Below are 24,509 nucleotides of genomic sequence, written 5' to 3'. Positions count from 1 at the left end.
TCATATATGATTAAACACTTGCTGAATAGACATATATGCATAAACATTTGTAATCATATATTTTTACACCTCTCTGCCATATAATCATTTATGATTAGGCATAACCCGCTGCTGTCAGTATACTGGAGCGTTAGAGCGGAAAATAAGAAATATGCAACTGATGCTGAATCTCAAGATCTCTATTTTTTTATAATTTCGAGTGAACCGTCACACACACACACACACACACACACACACACACACACACACACACACATATATATATATATATATATATATATATATATATATATATATATATATATATATATATATATATATATAGGGTTAGGATTAAATGTGATTCACAAATATTGTGTGAATGTGTGACCAAATTATGTCCATTAGATTAAAAAGAATAAAATGATGTGATCTTAAGGTATATGTGATTAACATGGACTATCATGTACTATATAATTACAATTATTAATTAGAATTAAAAATTATCTTATTTTAGGAAACTAGGTAAAAGTAATTAACAAAAATCAAATCAAATATTAAATCATATTTTTTTGAAAATACGTTTTTATTCAACACATTTGAACACATTTTAATTTTTTTTCATTCTTAAAAAATACGTTTTTTGATAATACGACAAATCAACATTTTTTTTACGCTTCGATAATTCATTTTTCATTCTTATCATTGTCATTCTTGAAGAATAAGTTTTTTTATTGGAGATTGTTTTGAACGTTATTCAATTTTCATTCTTATCATTGTCATTCTTGAAGAATAAGTTTTTATTGGAGATTGTTTTAATTGTTTTTAAGGATACAATTCAATTTCGATTCTTATCATTTCCATTCTTGAAGACCGAGTCATGAATTACAACCAATTTTTTTTACATAAAACTTGAATGTATACAACATTTAGAAGGATATAAACAACCTTACTATATTCTAGGTAAGAATTTGTCATCAATAAGAATATACAAAACTTTTATAAGATATATTTCATCATTTTTACATTCTTTAAGAATTGGTTATCATTCTTAAAGAATACATAAAAAAAATTAGAATATATATAACTTCATTCTTTTTGAATTTGTCATCATTCTTGAAAAATCTATCATTATTATTGAAGAATTTGTCTTTGTTTTTTTTATGGTTTTTACATGCCTCTATCTTTACCTCTTCACATTTGAACCTAAAACCAACAAATCATTCAATTAAAACTTTCGCTTTCCTCCTATAAACAAGAAAGAGAAAAGTTAGAACATTTGGTACTAATATTATATATTTTTTAAGTAGGAAAGAGGTTTAATCCACCTTATGTCAATGAAGGTAAACCAAGTTCAAATATCTTCTGTAGCATGGCTGGAGGAAGTGTCGAATACAAAGGAACAACTTTCACAAGGCCTAACTGATATCCCATGTTTCTGACCTCTTTTGTTATTTTCTGAATTGCATCTTCTATTTCCTCCTCTCTCGTTAGAAAATCAAAAATGTCACCCGACGATTCACAAATGTGTATTTGTACCACTGTTTGGATTGCTGCTTCAAGATATTCCCTTTCTGGTTCTTGAGTGTAGAAAATTTCAATATGGTGAAGTCTACATGGAACTTTCATTAATGTTGCACCAAAAAAATTACCCTGAAAATTTTCACCTTCAAGAGTGGCACTCATTACAACCAGCTTAAGACTGGGTATGTTCTTTTGTTCCTTTAGAAGCGCAAACAAAACATCAGTAGCTAACATTCTCTCATGAGTTCTATCAAGAATTATCATTTAATACCTCTCTAGAAGTGGATCTTTCATGGCTTCTCTCAATAACATGACATTTGTTAAATACCTATAGAACCACAGAATGACCGTCAGTTGGCTAATCAAATTAAGCATATCATTTGCAGTTATAAGTATTTTACAAAATCATACTTCAGGATGGTTTTGGCACTGCTACAATCTTCAAAACCGATGTTGTAATATACTTCCTCTACAATTGTCAAGTTCATTTCCTTTACAACTCACGATAAACTAACATTTCAGCCACCCTACGAGGTTGGGTACAACCAACTATGTATTTCTTGCATCTATTAGACACCAGCACTCTCTACCTTCACAACTTTAAGATAAACTGAGGAATCTAATGTTCACGATATAACATTAAAATTTTATTTCAATCCCACATAATTAACAAGTTATCTAATTTTATCATACCAATATCTGATAATCACTTTCAAAACCTATATTGAAAAATCCCCTAAAGCCAAAGGACCAGAGAATTAAAACAATATATCTATCAAACCATACGATTCCGTCGAGAGTGAGGCCAGCGATTCCTGAAGCAGAAGGTGATGGGTGAAGCCATTAGTTTGAAGTAGAAGCGAAAAAAAAAGATACTTTAATTAAGATGAAGTTAATGACCAACCTGATGGTGAATGAGGAGATTGTTCAGAGCGGAGTATCAACCTTTGATTTGGTCGATCGAACTGATGTAAGTGACTATTCGCTGTTTGAGATGAAGTAGATAAATTAAGAAGAAGCCGACTAAGAGTTTGATAATTACAAAACGAGGCATTGTTTGATTTTCCATTGATGAACAAAGGTGATGGAATAGGGTTAGGGTTCCGTCGAAGGTGCTAACTGCTGATGGAGTCGCATGTGTTGTATGTGGAATGAAGATGTCAAATGGTTGTTGATAAAACTGTTTGAAATTGAGATCCTATTTTAAAGGATTATTATTTGATTTATGTATTTATAATAATTAAATATAGCTACTGTTACTATTTTTAAATGATTGGTTAGGAATTAGTCATACATTCACATGGTATTTAAGGTTCATATATAAACCTAAATCTCTCTCTCTCTCTCTCTCTCTATATATATATATATATATATATATATATATATATATATATATATATATATATATATATATATATATATATATATACTAGCTGTTTACCCGCGCCAAGCGACGGGTGTGAATAGTTTGTTTTGGCAATTAGTTTCTTTTCGGAAGGCAATGATAAAGTTCCATTTCAACGATTCTTTGCATTTAGGAAAATGTGATATTGATAATAATATAATGTATTAGCAAGTATCACTACGCGTTAGTTTCAATTCAGCAATTTTATTTTTTACTTTTTTGACGAACAATGTGTTTATCGCTTCAATTTTGAGGTGACTCGTCGTTCTAAAAAATCCTCCAAACTAATTATTTTTATTATCTTATAAGCTTTTGTATTATGATATAGTTTTAAATTTTCGTTGTATTGAACAATCTTCAAAAGGATTGATAAAAAAATTTTAATATATACATGTGACGATACAATAAATATTTTAAAAGAAAGTTCAATATTTTTATGACACAGTGAATTGTTGAATGTAACCATTGTTTGTTACTTGATTACGAAATCCACATATTTAAAGTACATTGTTATTTATGTAACGACTTTATACATATTTGTTTATTTAAGAAAAATAAATTAAAATATGATAATAACTTAAATAAACAAATAAAAGTACCAGACTAATCTTGGGCTAATTAACCTTTTTTTGATGTCAATTGCTTTAATTTTCGTTTATCAAATTGACCCATGTTTCCATGATAATCCTAATTTTGAAAAAAAAAATAGCAAGGTCATAAAATATAACTGATATTTAGAACAACTTAGGGTATTGTCATTGTCAAATGGCTATAAATCAAGACATATAAACTAATGTTAATAAGAGATTGCAAAAATATGAATTTATTATAGAATATGATATTACAAACTTGCAAAATCGTTTATTTAAACAATGAATAAATGATTTCCCAATTCCATTATGCTTTCATTTTTTCATATTAAAATATCACTTTGAAATTAGATTCAAGAAACACATTGCAATTTTAATTTCTACTAACTAATACATTATACTTTAAAAATCTAAACATATTAAAACTATGAATATCTATTAAGATTGGGTTTGTATTCCTTATCCTTGGCATCGAGGATAACAGGGGAGCATCCTTTTGAGAAAAAAAAATATAAAAACCACAACACAATAAAAACACAAAACAAAGGATTGATCAATTTTCTCATAAAAGAGTAAGCCTTAAATAAGAGGTGGCATAATAAGCCTATTAAAAAAATTAGGCTGTCAAAAGAGAGAAAATGTCTCTACCATGTGTCACAAATGGTGTTATGTTGGCTGCTAAAAAGATTTATTGTAAACAATTGCTTTTATGTTATACATTCATTCCACATCAAACCCATGTGTTGAAGTAGTGTTTGTGTTAGTGACGAACAAACATGTAAAGAATAAATATCTGACCATACTTTCAAATAGACCTTATCCTTGTCTATAAAAACTCTGTCAGACTTGCCACAATGTAGGCCCACCCTTATCCAATGGAGTTCCATCGAGCCACCTGCTGTAAGTAGGATGTAGATGAGATGTTAAAAAAGTATATAAATAACTCATGATTAAAACAAAGAAAATAAACTTATATGTCATCCTTGTATGATGGAATGGTATCTTAAACAATTTGTTTAGCAAAACTTACAACTCCACTAAGCTGATCAACTTGGCAAAATCCAAAGGGACACTTCAAGGCATGTTCTTAATTGTTAGACAATTTCTGCATAAAAGAGTATAATTGTCAATGGTTAAGACAGAGATCCATGCATCTATATTCTCCAATTGTGCATACAACGAAAAAGTTGTTATATGAAGTCAAAAGATATATTCTACCACATAGACAATATGTGTTCATATAAACAAAGGCACACACATATACATAGTTAGAGAGGGATAGGTTCAACGATGGTGGTGTTTTTTTATAGAGAGACACAAAGAGAAACTCACATGTGGTGCCCTGATTTGTCTAATTAAACATCAAATTTTTAATTCAGAATCCCCTTTCATTTTTTCTTACCAGCATCATCAGTTTAATCCGATTAGTCTCCAGGAAACCTTTAAAATCTTAGCTTCGCAAGCCATGACAGTGATTAAAAACCCAATCCAACTTGTAATCCTGTAAAACCAAAAATTATAAGTGTTAAAACAAAAAACTATAATCGATTACTGTAAAATAATACATCCACGAACAAAAGTCTTATGCTTTACAAGTGATGGTAATATCCATGGCCATTTGACGCCATTATACATAAAAAGAAAAGAAAAAAAAATATATGGAGGCTTAGTGATTGAAATCGAATGAAAAGTGAAGTTTAGGGTTTGAAATCGCCCTGGCCACCGTCGTCTGAATCATTTTGTGATGTTTGAACTCACTGGATTAGAAGCTTCATACCTAAAAAAGTTTTACATATTTTGATTTCAAGAAAAAAAAAATCAAAATCAAAACTCAAATCCAACGTTATCGCTGGAGGTGTTGGTGGTTCTGGAGATAGAGAAGAGCAGCAGCACCAAAGAAGCTTGAGGAGAGTAGCGGTGTTAGATTCATTGATTTTGCACAACATATTCAACCACTTTCGTATCAGTTTATTCCTGTGAGCTTAATTAGGAATCGATGATTTAAAAGCATTGATAAGAATCAATGATTTAAAAGCATAGGTAGAATAATAATCAACAAAATGACAAAAAGAATTATTAAACAAAATGAAGAATAGATCAAGACTTTGTATACATGGGCTTGGATTAAACAAAAGACATTTTTGGCTCATTCGATTGTAGTAGAAAGAAAAACCATAGGTGGAGGCAGAGGCGGCAAGCATGAGAGAGAATCAGGGGAGTCGAAGTCGACGTCTAGGGTTTCTTGATAAAACTGATGCTAGATTAATGTGCCCAACGGGGCTTCTATTTGAATGTCTAGATATAGGGGAACTGCAGAGATACCGGAAGGAGCTGGGTCAAAGCCTAACTATTTTACTACCTTAATTTTCTGTAATACTGTTAACGCATAAAGTCATTGTAAATATTGAAGTAAGGCTTGTACCTCTTAAAATTCAGCATTTGATGCTAAATGTTTATTAAGGTATATATATATATATATATATATATATATATATATATATATATATATATATATATATATATCAAAAGTTATGTTGACTCATTCTAGTCAAAAAGTATGATATTTTTAAAATTTAAATCATCTATATTGGGTAAGATAAGGATGTAGATTTGAATGTTTTTAATATTAATTTTACATTTGTACTTAATGTATTGTATTTTGTAATTTATTGATAAATGTTTGTACATTCAGCTTAAATGTTTGGACGTCTTAAATCTATTTTTAGAAATAGTAAGGTTTGTATAATAAGATAGTATATATATATATATATATATATATATATATATATATATATATATATATATATATATTGTTTTAATCTTTGCTTAGTATAGTGGGTTTCAATATTCAATACTTTTGAAGGAAACGACAAGGGAAGAACCCAATGCATTATGCATAGACTGAAGAAAAGGCCTTACCTTCCACATCGTTTCCCTATAAATTCATCGGTTTATCTCAATACCCTAATACAAAGAAAGCCATGGCCACCATCGTAACCGTTGAACATGCTCATCCTGGTGTCGATGCTGAGCTTCTAAATAAGGCCTGCCATGGTTCTAGATCTTATCTCTCTAATCTTTCTTCGTCCTATAACTTATATCAATCTTCTTGCTCATTTATATATTTATTTGCATTTATATGAACAGGATGGGGAACCGATGAAAAAGCTGTAATAGCGATTCTGGCACATCGAAATGCTACTCAAAGGAAACTGATAAGGGAGGCTTACCAAGACATGTATGATGAGGATCTTGTGAACAGATTTGAACATGAGCTATCTGGTGATCTTGAGGTATTCGTGATGATAATCTACTGTGTTTTTTTTTTTTTTTTTTTTTGGATGTTATCTTATGAATGATGTGTATGGGTTAATCAATGTATGTAGAGAGCAGTGTACCGATGGAATTTGGACCCTGCAGATCGGAATGCAGTGCTAGCAAGTGTAGCTATACATAAGGAGCACCATGACTATAGAGTGATCATTGAAGTATCATGCACTCTTTCTCCGGAAGAGCTTGCTGATGTCAAGCATGCTTATCACTGCCGCTACAAGCGCTCTTTGGAAGAAGACATTGCTTCGCATACTTCTGACGATCTCCGAAAGGCGAGTCGTATTGGTTTGATTTCCGTTTTAATAAAATATTTAAAAACACACATCTAACAGAGGATATTTATCTTTGGTACAGTTACTTGTAGGTTTGGTGAGCATACATAGGTACCAAGGTGATGAAGTGAACTTAAAATTGGCAAAGTCTGAGTCGAGCATTCTTCGTAATGCCATTGAAGAGAAAACATTTAACCATGAAGAAATCCTCCGAATTATCACTACAAGGAGCAAACCGCAACTCATGGCTACTTTGAATCACTACAAAGATGAACATGGTTGCAATATGACCAAGGTATATAGGAATTTCATTAATAAGATACGGTGTTTTATGTATTTTTATTATAAAAAAAAATCATCGATATATTGAAAACTCAATGTTTATCTTAACCATTACAGCACTTGAAGGATGATCGGGACAATGAGTACACAGAAACACTACGTACCACGATTAGATGTATGAGTGACCCGATTAAGTACTTTGAAAAGGTTAGCCTTTTTGTTATTCACGTCTTTGACACACTAATCCATTAAACCACATGGGCTAGTGCTATCAGCCATTTTCAAACATCTTATAAAACATATTGTAAATCATATATAAATACGAAAATTACGCACAAGAATCCTATTCAAACTCTATATTTGAAGGCCGACTACCAAATTTATAATCAAATAACCACTTACATGCCAATATTTTACATAAAACGTATTTCAAAACACATATTTATAAATTTTAATAGGTGATAAAATATAATATATTATATAACAAGTAATAAATTACAAAAATATTTAAATACATCTAATAAATTCTGTCTATAATATGAAATGATTGATAACAAAAAGTGTAGTTTAAAAATAATTAGACAAAAACCGACCATAGCACGACAAACTACCAATATTATCATTTGTGGAATACCATCTATGTTTATTGGATGTATGCCAACTTATAGGTGATCCGTAATACAATTAAAAATAGTGGGACTAACGAGGATGCACTAACTCGGGTTATCGTTACAAGAGCTGAGAAAGATCTAGAGATTATCATGGAGCAATATTACAAAAGGAACAGTGTGCCACTTGATCAAGCCATCGCAAAGGAAACTTCGGGTCATTACAAGAAGTTCCTTCTTGCACTACTTGGGAAGGATGATTAGTTCACAACATTGGTGTCTCGAGTTTGAGTTTTCAAATTAAAGTTTATGAGGTTATTGTTCTTGGTTCAAAATTTGATGTTATTTATTTCTCAGTGTGTTTTGTATGTGCTTTTCTTGTCTGTGAACAAAGCAAGTGATTGTGTGATGTATGGTTAATCATGTACTATCTTATTAAGAGAACTTTTGGTGATATGTTTCAAGGAGTGACTAATTCTAAGCTACCCGGCGTGCTTAATTAAACTCGATTTGGGATTAACAACCATCGGCATGCATTTGTTTTCGGTTGTGGTGTTCGATAGGGGTGGATCTTTGGTTGTCTGCTCTTACGGGTTGTATCCAGTCGTTTAATGGCAGACTTTGATCTTCCATCCATTGTTGTAATCGATCTGTTTTACATGTATAAATCAGGTTTCTTGGAAAATTTGTTCAACAAATAATGTTAACTGCGTTCATCGTGTGATTTTTAATGCATCTTAGTGATTTTCTTCATGTACATTGTTTATCGGTTGTTGATTTATGTTTTATTGATTTTGTTCATGATTTAATTTACCGGTTGTTGATTTGTGTGTTTTGTTTAGATGAAACATCATAATCAACGTTGTTCTTTTCTATGAAAGCAATATGTGTACATAAAGGCATTAGAATTGAACAACATTGATATGATTTTATTAGGGTAGGAAGTAGATATCTGACATATGTATGTTTTCTGCCTCATTGCATTGGTGTTATTTTTTCAGTTTGTTTGTTTGAATTGTAATGTCATGGAAAGTTTCTTTATGGTATCGATGGAAAGAGCCTAATAGGGAAGCTTAATTGATTGCTCAAATGAGGAAACTTAATGGAAAAGAATTAAGAAGATTTAAATTGTTTCACTTGTTGATAATGTGTGGGTGTGTTGTTTTAAATACTTTATGGAAGATTTGTGCAACAACTATCATATGCTGAAAAATGGTTTTATGTTGCAATCGTTCGACACTACAAATAAATATCGGATTACAAAATTTTAGGTTGAGCAGGATAGCAAATGAGAAGTATGTAGTATTAAATATATCTTCCTAGTACCAAATATAATATAATTTTCTTCTGACATTGTGAGTCTTACGAGGATTTTTGATGGATTGTTCAGGCAAGGAAACGTAGATGTATTTGTTGGTAAGAATCTTTCCCATTTGATAAATACTAGTGATAGAAGTTCGGACACCAAACATAAGATTATCATAACCGAATAGTAATCTATCCAACATGAGATATAAGTTTCCTCTGACATTAATATTCTCATAGGGAACTTTGATGAATTGTTCATGTTAGGAAATGTAGATGTATTTGTTGGTTATCTTTCCTGATTGAAAATTGCAAGTGATAGAAGTTCAAATCCTAGACACCAAATATAAGTTTAACAAAATCAAATAGTAACTATTCTGACACCGTACACAATCATCGGTCGTGGAATTTCAATTTGACTCGTAATAGCAAATAAATAGTATGTTCTCGGAACCAAGAATAGTTTTTCAGCAACATGATCATTTGATCAAACTGAACCTAATCTAAAGAATTTTCAATCACGAATGCAGATTTAGGAACCGAATATATCTTATCAACAACGTTAAGTTCAAACTGACAGAACATAATTTGAAGGAGGTTAAATCACATATTGTTATTTCAGGAAGGAACACATTTTTTGGTTGAGCTATTCTCATTGTTATTTCCATTGTAGTGTTTATTTCACCAAATTATTACTCCACATAAAATTATTATTTATATCTTTTGATACATTGACATAATGTATGTAATCAAAATATTGCAATAATACCTTGAAAAATTCCATTGATAATATTATTGTCTTGATAAATAATCTGTTACATATCAAATATAAACTCAAAATCACAATTAAATCTTTCATATAATCATCAACATCATTTTTCTACTCTTTGAGAGCTTCTATCACAACTTTATACAAATTTACCTGTAACGGCCTGTTCCGAATCGTTTCCTAATGCGGGGTGGTGACCCGAGGACCGAGCATCGTCAGGCTTAGGGCCTTTGAGGGAAAGAGATTTAGACCCATTTGGGTGTGGGTAATGTCATTTGGATGATCCGTGAGTTCGGTTTGTGTTTTGGAGCCAAGGGGTATTTCGGTCAAGTGTCAATTCGAGCTTTTATGGAAATTGGATTTTTTTTCAGGAAGTTTTAAGGCGAGTATGAGTTTATAGAAGTGTAGAGCTTCTCATTACCTCTTCGTGGATATAAGGTTCGTCGGAAACGAACTTATAACGAAGAAGTTATGGCATTCGGAAGTTTGGTATTTTTCAGAGTTTAATCGAGTATGTGGGGCGTACACATGTGTATGCATGGCGTACTAGTGATGAGGTCAGTACGTTGGGCGTACAATGGTGTACTTTGGGCGTACTAAGTAGTAGCATCACGAGTGCTCTAGGGAGTACGTTGGGCGTACTCCAGTCATACCCAAACCCTAATTTAGGGTCTTGGACCCTATTTAAGCTCCTTAACTCACCACCAAACCCTACTATCTTCAGCATCTGTCCCCCTAAACCTAGAAACAAAACCCTAGCCCCCATTTGAGTGGTTTTTGAGCTTTTGGTGGTATTTCATGTTTTTTAGTGCTCATAGAAGAAGAAGAAGAAGAAGAAGAAGGAACTTCTTGGAGAAGTGTGGGATTGCTTGAAGCTTTTGGATCCAGGCTTGTTGCATCTTGATCTACATTTTGGAGGTATAAAGTTTCTATCTTGATGACTCTGGGTGGTAGATCTAGTTTAAGGAGTAATTTGGGTTGTTTTTGCCCTTAGAGCAATCCTTTTGAGTATGAGCCAGTCGAAGAGCTTAGAATGACAGATCTTGGCCTTTGGGATGTCCATTGTTCATAAAAATGTCATATTGATGAGTTATTGTGGCGCATGCATGAGTTTAGGTGATTATTATAGATTTGATTAAGGTTTTGGTCCCATTGAGCCTTGCAAAGGAGTAAAATTGCCAACTTTACATGTTAAGACATCTCATTAGGGTCATATCCAAGTTTGGAAGTCATTTTCTTAACCATCAAGAGCCTATTTCGGATTTTTAGACCCTGGAGGAGTACGTTGGGCGTACGCAAGTGTACGCTCAACGTAATGTTGATTTTGTGCCTCAATGACTTGTACTCCATGCTTATAGGGTGAGTACACGGGGCGTACTCCCCATCTGGTCATTTCGGGCTTGTTGAAGTTAGGCCTTATTGGGCCATTAGGCTTCTGACTTTGGGCCATGGATGGACTTAGGGTTTTCTTGGAAGTAGTTCCATGATAGTTTTGGGGCCCAATCGGGTTATTGGGCCATAATGGGCTTTTGTTGCTTTTGATTTGGGCTTTGGTTTGCCATTTTGGGTTTTGGAATTTTTGTGAATTTTGCGATGGGCCTGGGTTATGGAACAAGTAAGAAAAGGGTAAAATGGTCTTTTACCCTTTTGGGAGTTGGTTTATGGAGTGGGCCTTGGATTTTTGATTATCGGGTTAATTATTGATTGAGATTATATTCATTGTTAGTTGGCGCGAGGTTATCTCGTTCAGGGGTTCGAGCAGTTATTTGATTATGAGCGAATTGAGGTGAGTCTCCTCACTATACTCGTGGGTCGAAGGCACCAATACCAGCCCGTTAGGTTTTGTTATGCTAGTTTTCTTTGTGACTCTTGCATGGTATGTTGGGCGAGGCCCATTTGTATGATGGGCTAGGCCCATTGCGTGATGAGTTAGGCCTATTTGTATGTTGGGCTAGGCCCATGGAATAGGAAGGGCTAGGCCCATTGTATGTTATGTAGGTGCTAACTGTCTTTGTGACTTTTGCATCTATATGATCGGGCTAGGCCCATTGGTTTGGCAGGGCTAGGCCCATTATGGTGGGTTGGGCCCAATATGTGGGCTTGGCCCAATGTGAGGGTTAGGCCCAATGGTATGTATGATATGTGGTATTCTGGGGAACTCACTAAGCTTTGTGCTTACGGTGTTTATGTTTATGGTTTCAGATACTTCCGATTCTTAAGGGAAAGGTCCGACTTGATCACAGCGCATCCACCCATGTTTCCACATCATGATGATTTTGGGATTGTACTCTAATAACTGTTTTCTTATAAAAGTACTTTTAAATATTTGGATAAGCAATTATTGAATGTTAACTTAAAGATAATTAACGTTTTGGTTGAATTAAAAATTAAATTTTTACCTTATAATTTTGGGTTGTTACAAGTTGGTTTCAGAGCCTTTGTTTGAGGGATTCGGACACATTCTCGAGTGTGACTGAACTCAAACTGAGGAATTGATAATTTTTCTTTAAAAAAAAGGGAAAACGAGTTTTAAAAAGATTTATGTAAAAGGAACGAAATTTCTAAAAGGAGTTTTGTAAAGACAAAGGGGGTGTGATGTCTGCAATCGCCCGTGCTCAAGAAAGTGATTCCCAAAATGCACATACATGTTTATTATGATTATATGTTATAAGAATAACATGCTATGATGATGTTAGGGATACTTTCAGGAATTGCATGATAGATTGGCTTGATATGTGATGCCTTGTAGCCTAGGGAGCATTGGATGCTCTACTAGATTGGGAATATGTATTGGTATCAGTAATTGCTAAGTGTATGCTTTAAAAATTGTCTATGGTTATGATCTTATAGCCCCAGAATGATTGATTTGGCCTTATTTCCTGTTCCTCTTTTGGTTGTGGTCCTAGGGTAGAGTCTTTTATTCGGCAATCTATTTGATCCTATATTGTGTATAATTTGCATGTATAAGACAAACGACAATGAGAGTGGGAGTTCCTAGCATGAGTTGTAGTATGTGAGCTTGAATGTTCATTGGTTATTCTATGGATTGTAGTGATACTACGCGAATGTTGCTTGCTTTGTTCTTTGTGGAACTCTTAAGTGATGTGAGTTAGTTATTAAGTGAATATGTTAAGTCACATGTGACAAAGGTTGAATAATCTCAGAGTGATGTATTTGAACCTATTGCACAGCTCTTGTTTGAGTCTAACCGTTGTAGGGATGAATCTTTTACTCTAAGGATTATCTGAGCTTTGTTGCATGTGATTGTATTCATGAGATAGTTAACTGACATTACGGGGAGTTCTTCAGCAAGCTGATGGTAGGGTGAGGTCGAAAACCTAGGAAAGCCTAGGAAATGCTTCAGTGGGTTTTGTTGCGCTGTTTAGCGAGTGCTTGGGATATCATTTTGAGAAGGTGACTTAGAGGATTCAAGATAATTCAAGAGGAAAGTATGGATAGGTATGGAAGGTAGTATTGGGCCCGTACTACTGAAAGCACAGGATCCATACTCGAATCGGGGAGAGTTTCGGAGAATCTAGGAAGCCTGTGGGATGAGGATTCGTGGGTATGTTCTGATCATTTGCATGTTGTTTTTCAATATGGTGATGAGACTCAAGAAGGAGGATCAAGTTCTGCTTCTGGCTCAGGTGCAGGTACTAATCTGATTGACGAGCGGATACGGGAGTTCATCCCGTCGGATATTACCTGCGGTATTTTGGAGCAGACTCCTGTGATCTTTCGTACGGTCAAGGAGGGGATTTTGGAGATTTTGGATGAACGTCTGAGCGCATTCCGCGCGGAGGTTATGGCTATTGTTAGAGCTCGCACTCTTTCTGTCTGTGAGTTTCGTGCTTCTGAAGCTCTCACATTCTTTGCAAATAAGGACCCCATTGCCAGTAGAAGACGGTTAGCAGATATGGCTAACGCGTTCAGGATGAGATTCTGCCCCAAGGGGTTGAAGGTCGTATTTACCTCCTGTCTTCTGAAGGACAGAGCCCGAGATTGGTAGGAGGAGATAGACTTCGCTTTGGGAGGCGAAGCCCTGGAGACGATGACTTGGGATGAGTTTGTGACCTGGTTTAGAGCCGAGTTTGCACCATCTATTGAGGTGCAGTAGTCAACGAGGGAGTTTTAGGACCTTCGTCAGACAACTGAGATTGTGGCAGAGATCAATGCCAAGTTTCGAGAGAGGGATTTGTTTGTTCCGAAGTATGCAACGGACGAGGAGATGAAGAAGATAAGGTATCATGACATGTTGAGAGATGACATCAGGGAGTTTGTGAGGTTATCATGGTGCAAGACCCTAAATTATATGATTGCTAGAGTGAGAGCATGAGATTGATTTAGAGCATCTCGGGAAAAGGAAGCCTGAGCAGACTCAGATTTTAGTGGGCCAGGCGAAGAAGCCCAAGACTCAGGATTCACGATTGGGAGGCCATCAGGGTCGGGGCCGTTGTGCCTAGTGTGGGAGGACTCATGAGGGAGGATGTTAGGAGACAGGTAGATGATGTTTCAATTGTGGTCAAATGGGTCATTATAGTCGGTATTGCCCAGTGGGTTGGATCTGATGTGTTTTCACTACAATCAGGTGGACCACAAGAATGCCGACTGCCCGATGTTGAGGGGTGGAGCAGTGAGTGACCTTCTTTGGTTACTTTGATGATCACTGACGGTCGCGAGGGTAGGCCAAGAGCTCCAGTAGCGAGGAGCCGAGCATTGCAGTGTCAGTCAGGGGAGGCTAGGGTTTCATCAGGTGCTATTGCGGGTATGTAATCTTTGATTCCTTCTTGCTTATTATCAGTATTTATATTTCTTTGGAATCGTGTATTGGTTTGGGTAAGAATTATCTTTGGTTTAGTTCTCTATTATTGCTTGGGTAATATCATGAAGAATTGTCATAGGCCATTTTGCATGCCAATAGTCATTAGTAGGTCGTATCTTCCTGAGCGAGTTTCAATTTGGTCGGTTGTTGTTCCGGTTCTTTGATGGGGGTCAATTCAGGGGTATCGTTTGGAAGGTCTATGGTTGGATTAGCTGGTTAGTTCTATAATGAATATGGAGTTCATTCGTGTTATCATTTGATCGGTTAGGATCAGCAGTCATCTATAGAAAAAATTGTGACATCCCCAATTTCACGGCCAGGAAAGACCGATTTGTTTATGTTTTGTTTTAAAATCAGAGTAATCTTTTAAAGAAAACAGTTACGGAATTTGTTCCCAAACAAAATATGATAAAACTTTATCAAAACATTTCTCCAAGAGAATGTACTTATCATATAAAAATAAAACCTCGGGATGTCATGTTCCGATACACACCAAAAAGCATAATCAGTACAATTTAACCTTACAACAGTTATTTACAACTACTGGTCTATAATCCAAAATCTCTCGTCAAGTCAACCAACTTATACTCTTGTGCCATTACCTGTAATGCAAAGAAAACTAAGTGGGTCAGGCTTGGGAGCCTGGTGAGCATATAGGGTTTTCGACCCACAATAATATAATTATTATATTCAATCATCAATCAATCAATCAATCAATCAATCCAAATTACCCTTCTTCATTATCTCTTTTATTTCTTAAGGATTTACCCTAAGAATCAATTATCCTTTATTTATTTATTCCTAAGGATTGACCTAAGGAATTGACACAATGTCCACAGCTGCCAAGGTCCTCAAATTACAACCGATAAACACTTAGTTCAATATACTTAACGAACACCTAGTTCTAACACTCCTAGTGAACACTTGATTCAAAACATCTGGTGAATACTTAGTTTTAAAACACTTAGTGAACACACTCAGATCAACAACACCAAGTGAACACATCTAGTTCAAAAATACTTAATGAACACATTGAGTTCAAAAATACCAAGTGAACAGATAGAGTTCAAAAATACCTAATGAACACGTTGAGTTCAAACACCAAGTGAACACATAGAGTTCAAAAATACCTAACGAACACATAGAGTTCAAAAAACACCAAGTGAACACATAAAGTTCAAACATAACTAATGAACACGTTGAGTTCAAAAACACTTATTATTTCGTCTCACATCAACTATTTCATCTACCCATGTTCTACCCAACATATTTGTAGATGCAAACACATATACAGTTTAAATCTTTTAAAACTTGTATAAAACATTAATACGACATCCATCTCAAGTAAACAAACAATGTATAAACACATAGCGCCTACTTCATAGCAAATACTTCATATCTATGTGTTAGAAGAAAGTAACTACACACTCACTTGACAATACGATGATCGGACAGCACTACGGCTCTAAATGTAGTATTCTTTGGTGAAACTGTGATCTCTTCACACACCGGGCTTCTCGCGGGCAGAGTTTCGGCTCGAAACTCTTTTTTTCTCGGGATCTTCGGTGCTTCGGGACTCGCTTCAGGTCTCGGGATGATACCGGGGCTTCGGGGTATAACCTGCACGTAAATCGAGGTAATACGGGTGAGAGGAAAGAAATTGAGCAACAAAACTCGGCTGGCCTTGCTTTCTATTTATAGGAGGCTGAAAATCTATGCTCATGTCGTGAGCCACTAGTGCTCACGTCGTGAGCTCGATGTCATGGCGTTCGTCATCAGGCCACTTGCCCTGGAAGATGTCTATCACCTGCTCACGTCGTGAGCTCTGACACAAGGGTTGAAGTTCGTGTCCCGAACTTTAGAAATTCATATCTTTCGCATACGAGCTCCATTTTTGACGTTCTTTATATCCACGCGTAGGTGACATTATGCTCTACAACTCTCGTTTAGACTCCGTCGGCTAATTTTTAATTGATTTTTATTATATTATTTTTAGTAGGCCGAGACAGGAAAACTCTGTTATAAATTCATAACTTCTTCATCTGAAGTCCGTTTTCGTCTGTCTGTTTACTGTTGGACTTCTATCGACGAGATCTTCGATTCTCGTTTAGATTGTTTCGGCTAGAAATCATTCGATCTCAAAATCGAACTTCAGGCTGCATACTGCTAAGCTGAAACTTAGAGAAATCATAACTTCCTCATACGAAGTCAGATTTGGACGTTCTTTTTATGCACACTCTCGGTTTAACGTATTCTACAACTTTCGTTTAGATCACTAAGGCTAGATATCGCTCTATCTTAAATTCATATTTTATGTCATACAGTGTCGTGTCGGTTCTGTCGCGAAACTTCGATAGGTCATAACTTCTTCGTTATAACTCGGATTTCGGCGTTCTTTATATGAACGGAATCCTTGTAACATATACTACAACTTAGTTAAGATTACTCCTTCTAAATAACCATCCATCAAAAAGTCATTTTTGACGCTCATTGTCCTTAAATTGACTAGGCCTGATCTACGGGCGTTACAATTATCTCCCCTTTAGGATGATTACGTCCCGGAATCATCAATGAAATAGGGCTTGAATAATGATTCCATATGTTATCTCTTCATCCTAGGTAATAACCGTAACTTCTATGTTTCCTCGAAAGAGTATTTAACTCTAGGACTTCTTGACTGCAGACGATGCTCAATCTTGCATCTGCTTTTCTTACTATGTTGTACTTTCAATCATAACCTTCGAGTTACCAAATAAATCCTTATTGAGGACTCCTTATTCTTCTTAGGATAAGTACCTCCCCTTATCTATTGTAAGAGATCGATGGGTCATGCCCTAATGATCTCTCATCGTATTATGCAACGCTTAGACTCAAGTCTCTTAGAGTCAAATTCCAGAATGTAATATACCTTCCTTCATATTCTAATGTGATATAACCACATTTTAGCATGTAGCATCTCTAGCTACAAGCTTCTTTAACAATGAGCGCCATGCTATTGATCGTATTGATTTCAATCTTCTGACTTAAGTCAGATGTTACATCAAACTTGGTTCTATGAACCACGTAACAAACTCATCGTAGTCGGATTCAATTTGATATGACCACTAGGGTCGGAATAACAATCATCTCATTAGTCATTACCGAGACGATGGTAACGACATACTTGAATAAAACGAGACCAATCACTAGCTTCTTGGTAACCTTGTGACTTTCCCTGATCCAAGTACGAGTCCTGTGTTTCCGGTAGTATAGGCCTCTACTACCATTCACACCTACTCATACTCGTCCCAAGTATTGTCTCGCAGTTAAACCAAGTCACCATACAACAACAAAAATCACACAATTATCCAACACATCAGATATTAACACCATAGATATCACATAGACATCCAAACCATAAATATCACATAGATATCAAAACCAAGGTTTATATTATATCTTGAAACGATTACACAAAGGCTCAAGTTCACCCTACACTATGCCGCTAATAGGCTACACTTCCAGGTACTAGCAATATCTAAATACGAAGTTTTCATCCTTGATTTCTCGTATTGACATCTGCTTCGCCAAGGATCATGTGGAATGCCTTTGGCTTTGCTGGTTCTTTCTTCTTTGGGCAATTGATCGAGATATGCCCTTTTTCGTTACACTCATAACACACTTTCTTACTAGATGCACACTCATTGGCGTAGTGCCCAGACTTTCCACACTTGAAACATGTGACCTCCTCGCCACATCTTCCCAAATGTTTTTTCTTGCACTTATCACACCATCTCGCTTTATCTCTTCCTCCTTCGAACGTTTTCGAACCAGAATTTGAGAATTTTCTCTTTTCGTCGGATCTTGGGGATCCCTCAAACTTTCTTTTCTCACCAACTTCAACCTTGTTGGCGGTTCTGCCCTTGATCATTTCTTCGACAGACTTAGCAACCCAGATGGCCACCTCAAGGGTAGGTGTCTGGCGTACTGGCACTGTGTACTCCCATGGTAGTCCCTTTGCATACCTATCCATCTTCGCCAGCTCGTCTGGGACAATGTGCAGAGCAAACTCCATCTTATATGTGAAGGCATTGGTGTATTCATCAATGGACATGTTGTCCTTCTTTAATGTCAGGAATTGGTTCTCTAGTTCTAGCAGATCTTGGGCCAAGCAGAACTTTCATTTGAATTGCACCAAAAATTATGCCCAAGTCAGTTACAGTGGCTCATTGGGGCTTATGGTTTTCCCCAGAGTGTTCCACCAGCGAACAGCGCTGCCTCTGAACTGATGCACTGCATATGTGGTTTGTAGCTTGCCCTTGCAACCACATGTTATGAACGCCAACTCCATCTCCGATATCCAATCCATAACTTCGATTGGGTTTTCTCTTCCCGTGAAAGTCGATGGCTTGCAAGTTAGAAAATCTTTGTACTTGCATCCATTTCTTTTGACCCCATCGTCTTGGTCGTTTCTCCTAATCACTGGCAGATCAGCTTAACCAATGATCCCACTGTAGTTCCCTCCTTCCGACTGGCCTCCATTCACTTTGGGCTCTTCAACTTGTATTGAAAGTTCTTCCCGATTCTGCCGAAGCAGGCGTCTAGTTTCTTCCATCTGACGATCCAACATCGTTTGAATCATCAATTGTACTCCATCCATTGTCATTGGCTCTGGTGCAGTAGCTAAAACAGGTGCTTGCTCAATCACTGGTGGTTGAGGCTGTTGATTCCTGCTTCCGTTTGCGTTTCCAACTCCACTTCTGGTTCTTACCATTTTTGATCTATACACCGAATAAGGTGAATTTAGATCCTTATTCACGATAGATATAAATATCATCCTTATCACTCTGAAACGTTTACATGCCAGTTCTAATACCGTAGTCGTACGCTTAGAATCCTAAACACATAAGGTTTCCAGATCTGGTCGGCAACAGACCATAGATCCGAACAAATAATATCATATATGGCAATCATATAGCATTTAGCACATAAAAGCATTTTAGGCATCATTCCTAAAATATACTAGTGCTTGTGTCAATTTAGGTGTACTACCTAACATATTTTTAGACACACTCCTCACGATCATTACTTAGCATTCTAAGTTTAAGTCTAGAAATTTCCTACAAATTCCTATTTCGCTTAAACTAATGCTCTGATACCAACTGTGACATCCCCAATTTCACGGCCAAAAAAGACCGATTTGTTTATGATTTGTTTTAAAATCAAAGTAATCTTTTAAAGAAAACAGTTGCGCAATTTGCTCCCAAACAAAATATGATAAAACTTTATCAAAACATTTCTTAAAGAGAATGTACTTATCATATAAAAATAAAACCTCGGGATGTCCTGTTCCGATACGGACCAAAAGCATAAACAGTACAATTTCACTTTACAATAGTTATTTACAACTACTGGTCTATAATCTAAAATCTATTGTCAAGTCAACCAACTTATACTCTTGTGCCATTACCTATAATGCAAAGAAAACTGAGTGGGTCAGGCTTGGGAGCCTGGTGAGCATATAGGATTTTCGACCTACAATAATATAATCATTATATTCAATCATCAATCAATCAATCAATCAATCAATCCAAATTACCCATCCCCATTATCTCCTTTATTTCTTAAGGATTTACCCTAAGAATCAATTATCCTTTATTTATTTATTCCTAAGGATTGACCTAAGGAATTGACACAAAGTCCATCGCTACCAAGGTCCTCAAATTACAACCGGTAAACACTTAGTTCAACATACTTAACGAACACCTAGTTTTAACACTCCTAGTGAACACTTAATTCAAAACATCTAGTGAATACTTAGTTCTAAAGCACTTAGTGAACACACTCAGATCAACAACACCAAGTGAACACATCTAGTTCAAAAATACTTAATGAACACATTGAGTTCAAAAATACCAAGTGAACACATAGAGTTCAAAAATACCTAATGAACACGTTGAGTTCAAACACCAAGTGAACACATAGAGTTCAAAAATAACTAACGAACACATAGAGTTCAAAAAAACACCAAGTGAACACATAAAGTTCAAACATAACTAATGAACACCTTGAGTTCAAAAACACTTATTATTTCGTCTCACATCAACTATTTCATCTACCCATGTTCTACCCAACATATTTGTAGATGCAAACACATATACAGTTTAAATTTTTTAAAACCTGTATAAAACATTAATACAACATCCATCTCAAGTAAACAAACAATGTATAAAAACATAGCACGTACTTCATAGCAAATACTTCATATCTATGTGTTAGAAGAAAGTAACTACACACTCACTTGATAATACAATGATCGGACAGCACTACGGCTCTAAATGTAGTATTCTTCGGTGAAACTGTGATCTCTTCACACACCGGGCTGCTCGCGGGCAGATTTTCAGCTCGAAACTCTTTTCTTCTCGGGATCTTCGGTGCTTCAAGACTCGATTCGGGTCTCAGGATGATACCGGGGCTTCAGGGTATAACTTGCATGTAAATCGAGGTAATACGGGTGAGAGGAAAGAAATTGAGCAACAAAACTCGGCTGGCCTTGCTTTCTATTTATAGGAGGCTAAAAATCCATGCTCACGCCGTGAGCCACTAATGCTCACGTCGTGGGCTCGATGTCATGGCGTTCCTCATCAAGCCACTTGCCCTGTAAGATGTCTATCACCTGCTCACGTCGTGAGCCACTGTGCTCATGTCGTGAGCTCTGACACAGGGGTTGAAGTTCATGCCCCGAACTTTAGAAATTCATATCTTTCGCATACGAGCTCCATTTTCGACGTTTTTTAGATCCACGCGTAGGTGAGATTATGCTCTACAACTCTCGTTTAGGCTCTGTTGGATAATTTTGAATTGGTTTTTTTTATATTAATTTTAGTAGGCCGGGACAGGAAAACTCCGTTATAAATTCATAACTTCTTCATCTGAATTCCGTTTTCATCTGTCTTTTTACCGTTGGACTACTATCGACGACATCTTCGATTCTTGTTTAGATTGTTTCGGCTAGAAATCACTCGATCTCAAAATCGAACTTCGGGTTGCATACTGCTAAGCTGAAACTTAGAAATATCATAACTTCCTCATACGAAGTCAGATTTGGACTTTCTTTTTATGCACGCTCTCGGTTTAACATATTCTACAACTTTCGTTTAGATCACTAAGGCTAGATATCACTCTATCTTAAATTCATATTTTACGTCATATAGTGTCGTGCCGGTTCTGTCACGAAACTTCGATAGGTCATAACTTCTTCGTTATAACTTGGATTTTGGCGTTCTTTATATGTACGGAATCCTTGTAACATATACTACAACTTAGTTAAGATTACTCCTTCTAAATAACCTTCCATCAAAAAGTCATTTTTGACGCTCATTGTCCTTAAATTGACTAGCCCTGATCTACGGGCGTTACAAAAACCTCCAGGTCTAATCACTACCGTTCCTAAGGGAAAGAGTGGTATCAAGAAGATGGTGGTGGCAGTCGCATGAGTTTTTTGGTTACTAGAAGTGTTAGGGGAAGTGATCGGGATTATCGAGCTTGTGAGATTTGGGGAGTATTCTTCTGGATTTTAAGAGTTGTGTGATCATCAAGATTGGCTAGTAATGGAATGTTGGCATTTGTAAACTCAGGTTGTCATCAGTCCGAGTCATAAGGTTGTGAGATGGATTGGAAATTGATCAAATCTTGAGGATTGGAATAGTGCGGTCGAATCCAAGTAGGGGAGAATCTTTTGGTCTAAGGGATTGCACAAGAAAGGATATTCGTGTTTCGTTGCACATCAGTAGTGGTCCACGGCGGGTATGTGGATTGATCTAGGTTGAGGGTTGTGTTAGAGCCTTGCAGCCTATTCTTGTTTGATGAAGTCTTTAAGGTTCGAAGCACGACCCGAACTCAGGATGATTGTGGTTGATATGGTAGAGGTGTGGTAAGACCATGTGCGATGACCATGGCGAGATAGACGTTTTGTAAGACTTCAGGGTGGTCATAGCATTCACTGGAATGGCAGATAGTATGGAAGTGTTGTAATTTTGCGATGGGATTGTAGCATTCACCAGATTAAGGTAGACCATCATTGGGACGGTCGCGATTATAAAGGAGGGTCAGCTCGTGCCTTAGGAAATACGGACAGTGGGGTCGGAGAGCATCTTTCTCTATTATGGGAGGAGGACCATTGGGGTCTGAGGCGAGGTTGGGCCTGTGTAGCTCTCGATGGGGTGAGACCCATAGGCGTGGCCCGTTTGTTGGTATAGACTGGGTAAGACCCGTGGGCGAGGCCCATATGATTATGACAATGCAGGTGAGACCTGGTAGGGACCAGATGGGTTAAGGAATTAGATTATGGCTTTAGTAGGATGATTATTTGGCCAGAGAGTGGCATAGTGTGGTGCATAGGCTAGGGTAGCCTCATCGGTTGGACTCAGTAACCTGGTGGCTGGACTAGGTGTGAGACTGGTAGTCTCAGAGGTGGTTGGGGATTTTATATCCCGGTTTAATGGATGTAGTGGATCAGAAGATTTCAGGTCAAATGCAAGTGTAAATCCTTGGATCTCTGGTTATGAGTTATGTACCAAGTTGGCTTTTAGTCGAGACTCCTGTGATTATGTTTCAGATTGGTTCCTCCTGCGTGGAGGATAGGCAAGTGATGGGATTTCGGAATTTTAACAGTATCGTAAAGGATCGACCGTTATGGCATCAATTATTTGTTCAACACTAGAAGGTTTTGGTTGGAGCATTGGTTTTGGGTAGGGTGGTAAGGAGTGATTTGGAGGACGAAATCTAATTTAGGTGGGGGAGAGTTATAACCCCATGTTCCGAATTGTTTCCTAATGCGGGGTGGTGACCCGAGGACCGAGTATCATCAGGCTTAGGGCCTTTGAGGGAAAGAGATTTAGACCCATTTGGGTGTGGATAATGTAATTTGGATGATTCAGTAGTTCGATTTCTGTTTTGGAGCCAAGGGGTATTTCGGTAAAGTGTCAGTTCGGGCTTTTATTGAAATTGGATTTTTTTAGGGAAATTTTAATAGGAGTATGAGCTGCTAGAAGTGTAGAGTTTCGCATTATCTCTTCGTGGATATAAGGATCTTCGGAAACGGACTTATAATGAAGAAGTTATGGCTTTCGGAAGTTTGGTGATTTTAGGGTTTAATCGAGTACGAGGGGCGTACACATGTGTATGCATGAAATACTAGTGAGGAGGCCAGTACACTGGGCGTACTAAGTAGTATGATTGTGGGTGCTCAAGGGAGTACGTTGGGCGTACTCTAGTCAGACCCAAACCCTAATTTAGGGTCTTGGACCCTATTTAAGCTCCTTAAATCACCATTAAACCCTATTATCTTCAGCATACATCCCCTTAAACCCTATAAACGAAACCCTAGCGACCATTTGAGTGGTTTTTGAGCTTTTGGTGGTATTTCATGCTTTTTCGTGTTAATAGAAGAAAAAGGAACTTGTTGGAGAAGTGTGGGATTGCTTGAAGCTTTTGGATCTCGGCTTGTTGCATCTTGATCTATATTTTGGAGGTATAAAGTTTCTATCTTGATGACTCTAGGTGTTAGATCTAGTCTAAGGACTAGTTTTGGTTCTTTTTGGCCCTTAGAGTCATCATTGTGAGTATAAGCTTGTAACGCC

At 36.5% G+C, this 24,509-nt stretch overlaps 1 protein-coding gene and 1 pseudogene across 1 annotated transcript; one reads left to right on the top strand and one right to left on the bottom strand.

Moving 5' to 3' along the window:
• Nucleotides 1–1,308: 1,308 nt before the first annotated feature.
• On the bottom strand, nt 1,309–1,737 carry LOC145128989 (putative pre-mRNA-splicing factor ATP-dependent RNA helicase DEAH2 pseudogene; annotated as a pseudogene).
• A 4,686-nt stretch (nt 1,738–6,423) lies between these two features.
• On the top strand, nt 6,424–8,449 carry LOC145166018 (annexin-like protein RJ4). The gene is made up of 6 exons (XM_079084944.1): nt 6,424–6,552; nt 6,646–6,791; nt 6,885–7,103; nt 7,186–7,398; nt 7,503–7,592; nt 8,054–8,449. The coding sequence occupies exons 1-6, from the start codon at nt 6,480–6,482 to the stop codon at nt 8,255–8,257; spliced, it is 945 nt and encodes a 314-aa protein (XP_078941070.1). The 5' UTR covers nt 6,424–6,479; the 3' UTR covers nt 8,258–8,449.
• The last annotated feature ends 16,060 nt before the right edge of the window (nt 8,450–24,509 follow it).

The sequence above is a fragment of the Lactuca virosa genome, chromosome 1 (assembly GCF_052849685.1).
Source record: "Lactuca virosa cultivar CGN04683 chromosome 1, Lactuca_virosa_CGN04683_v6, whole genome shotgun sequence".
NCBI lineage: Eukaryota > Viridiplantae > Streptophyta > Magnoliopsida > Asterales > Asteraceae > Lactuca > Lactuca virosa.
The sequence above is the reverse complement of the archived record's forward strand: the minus strand, read 5'-3'. Positions and strand labels throughout refer to the sequence as shown.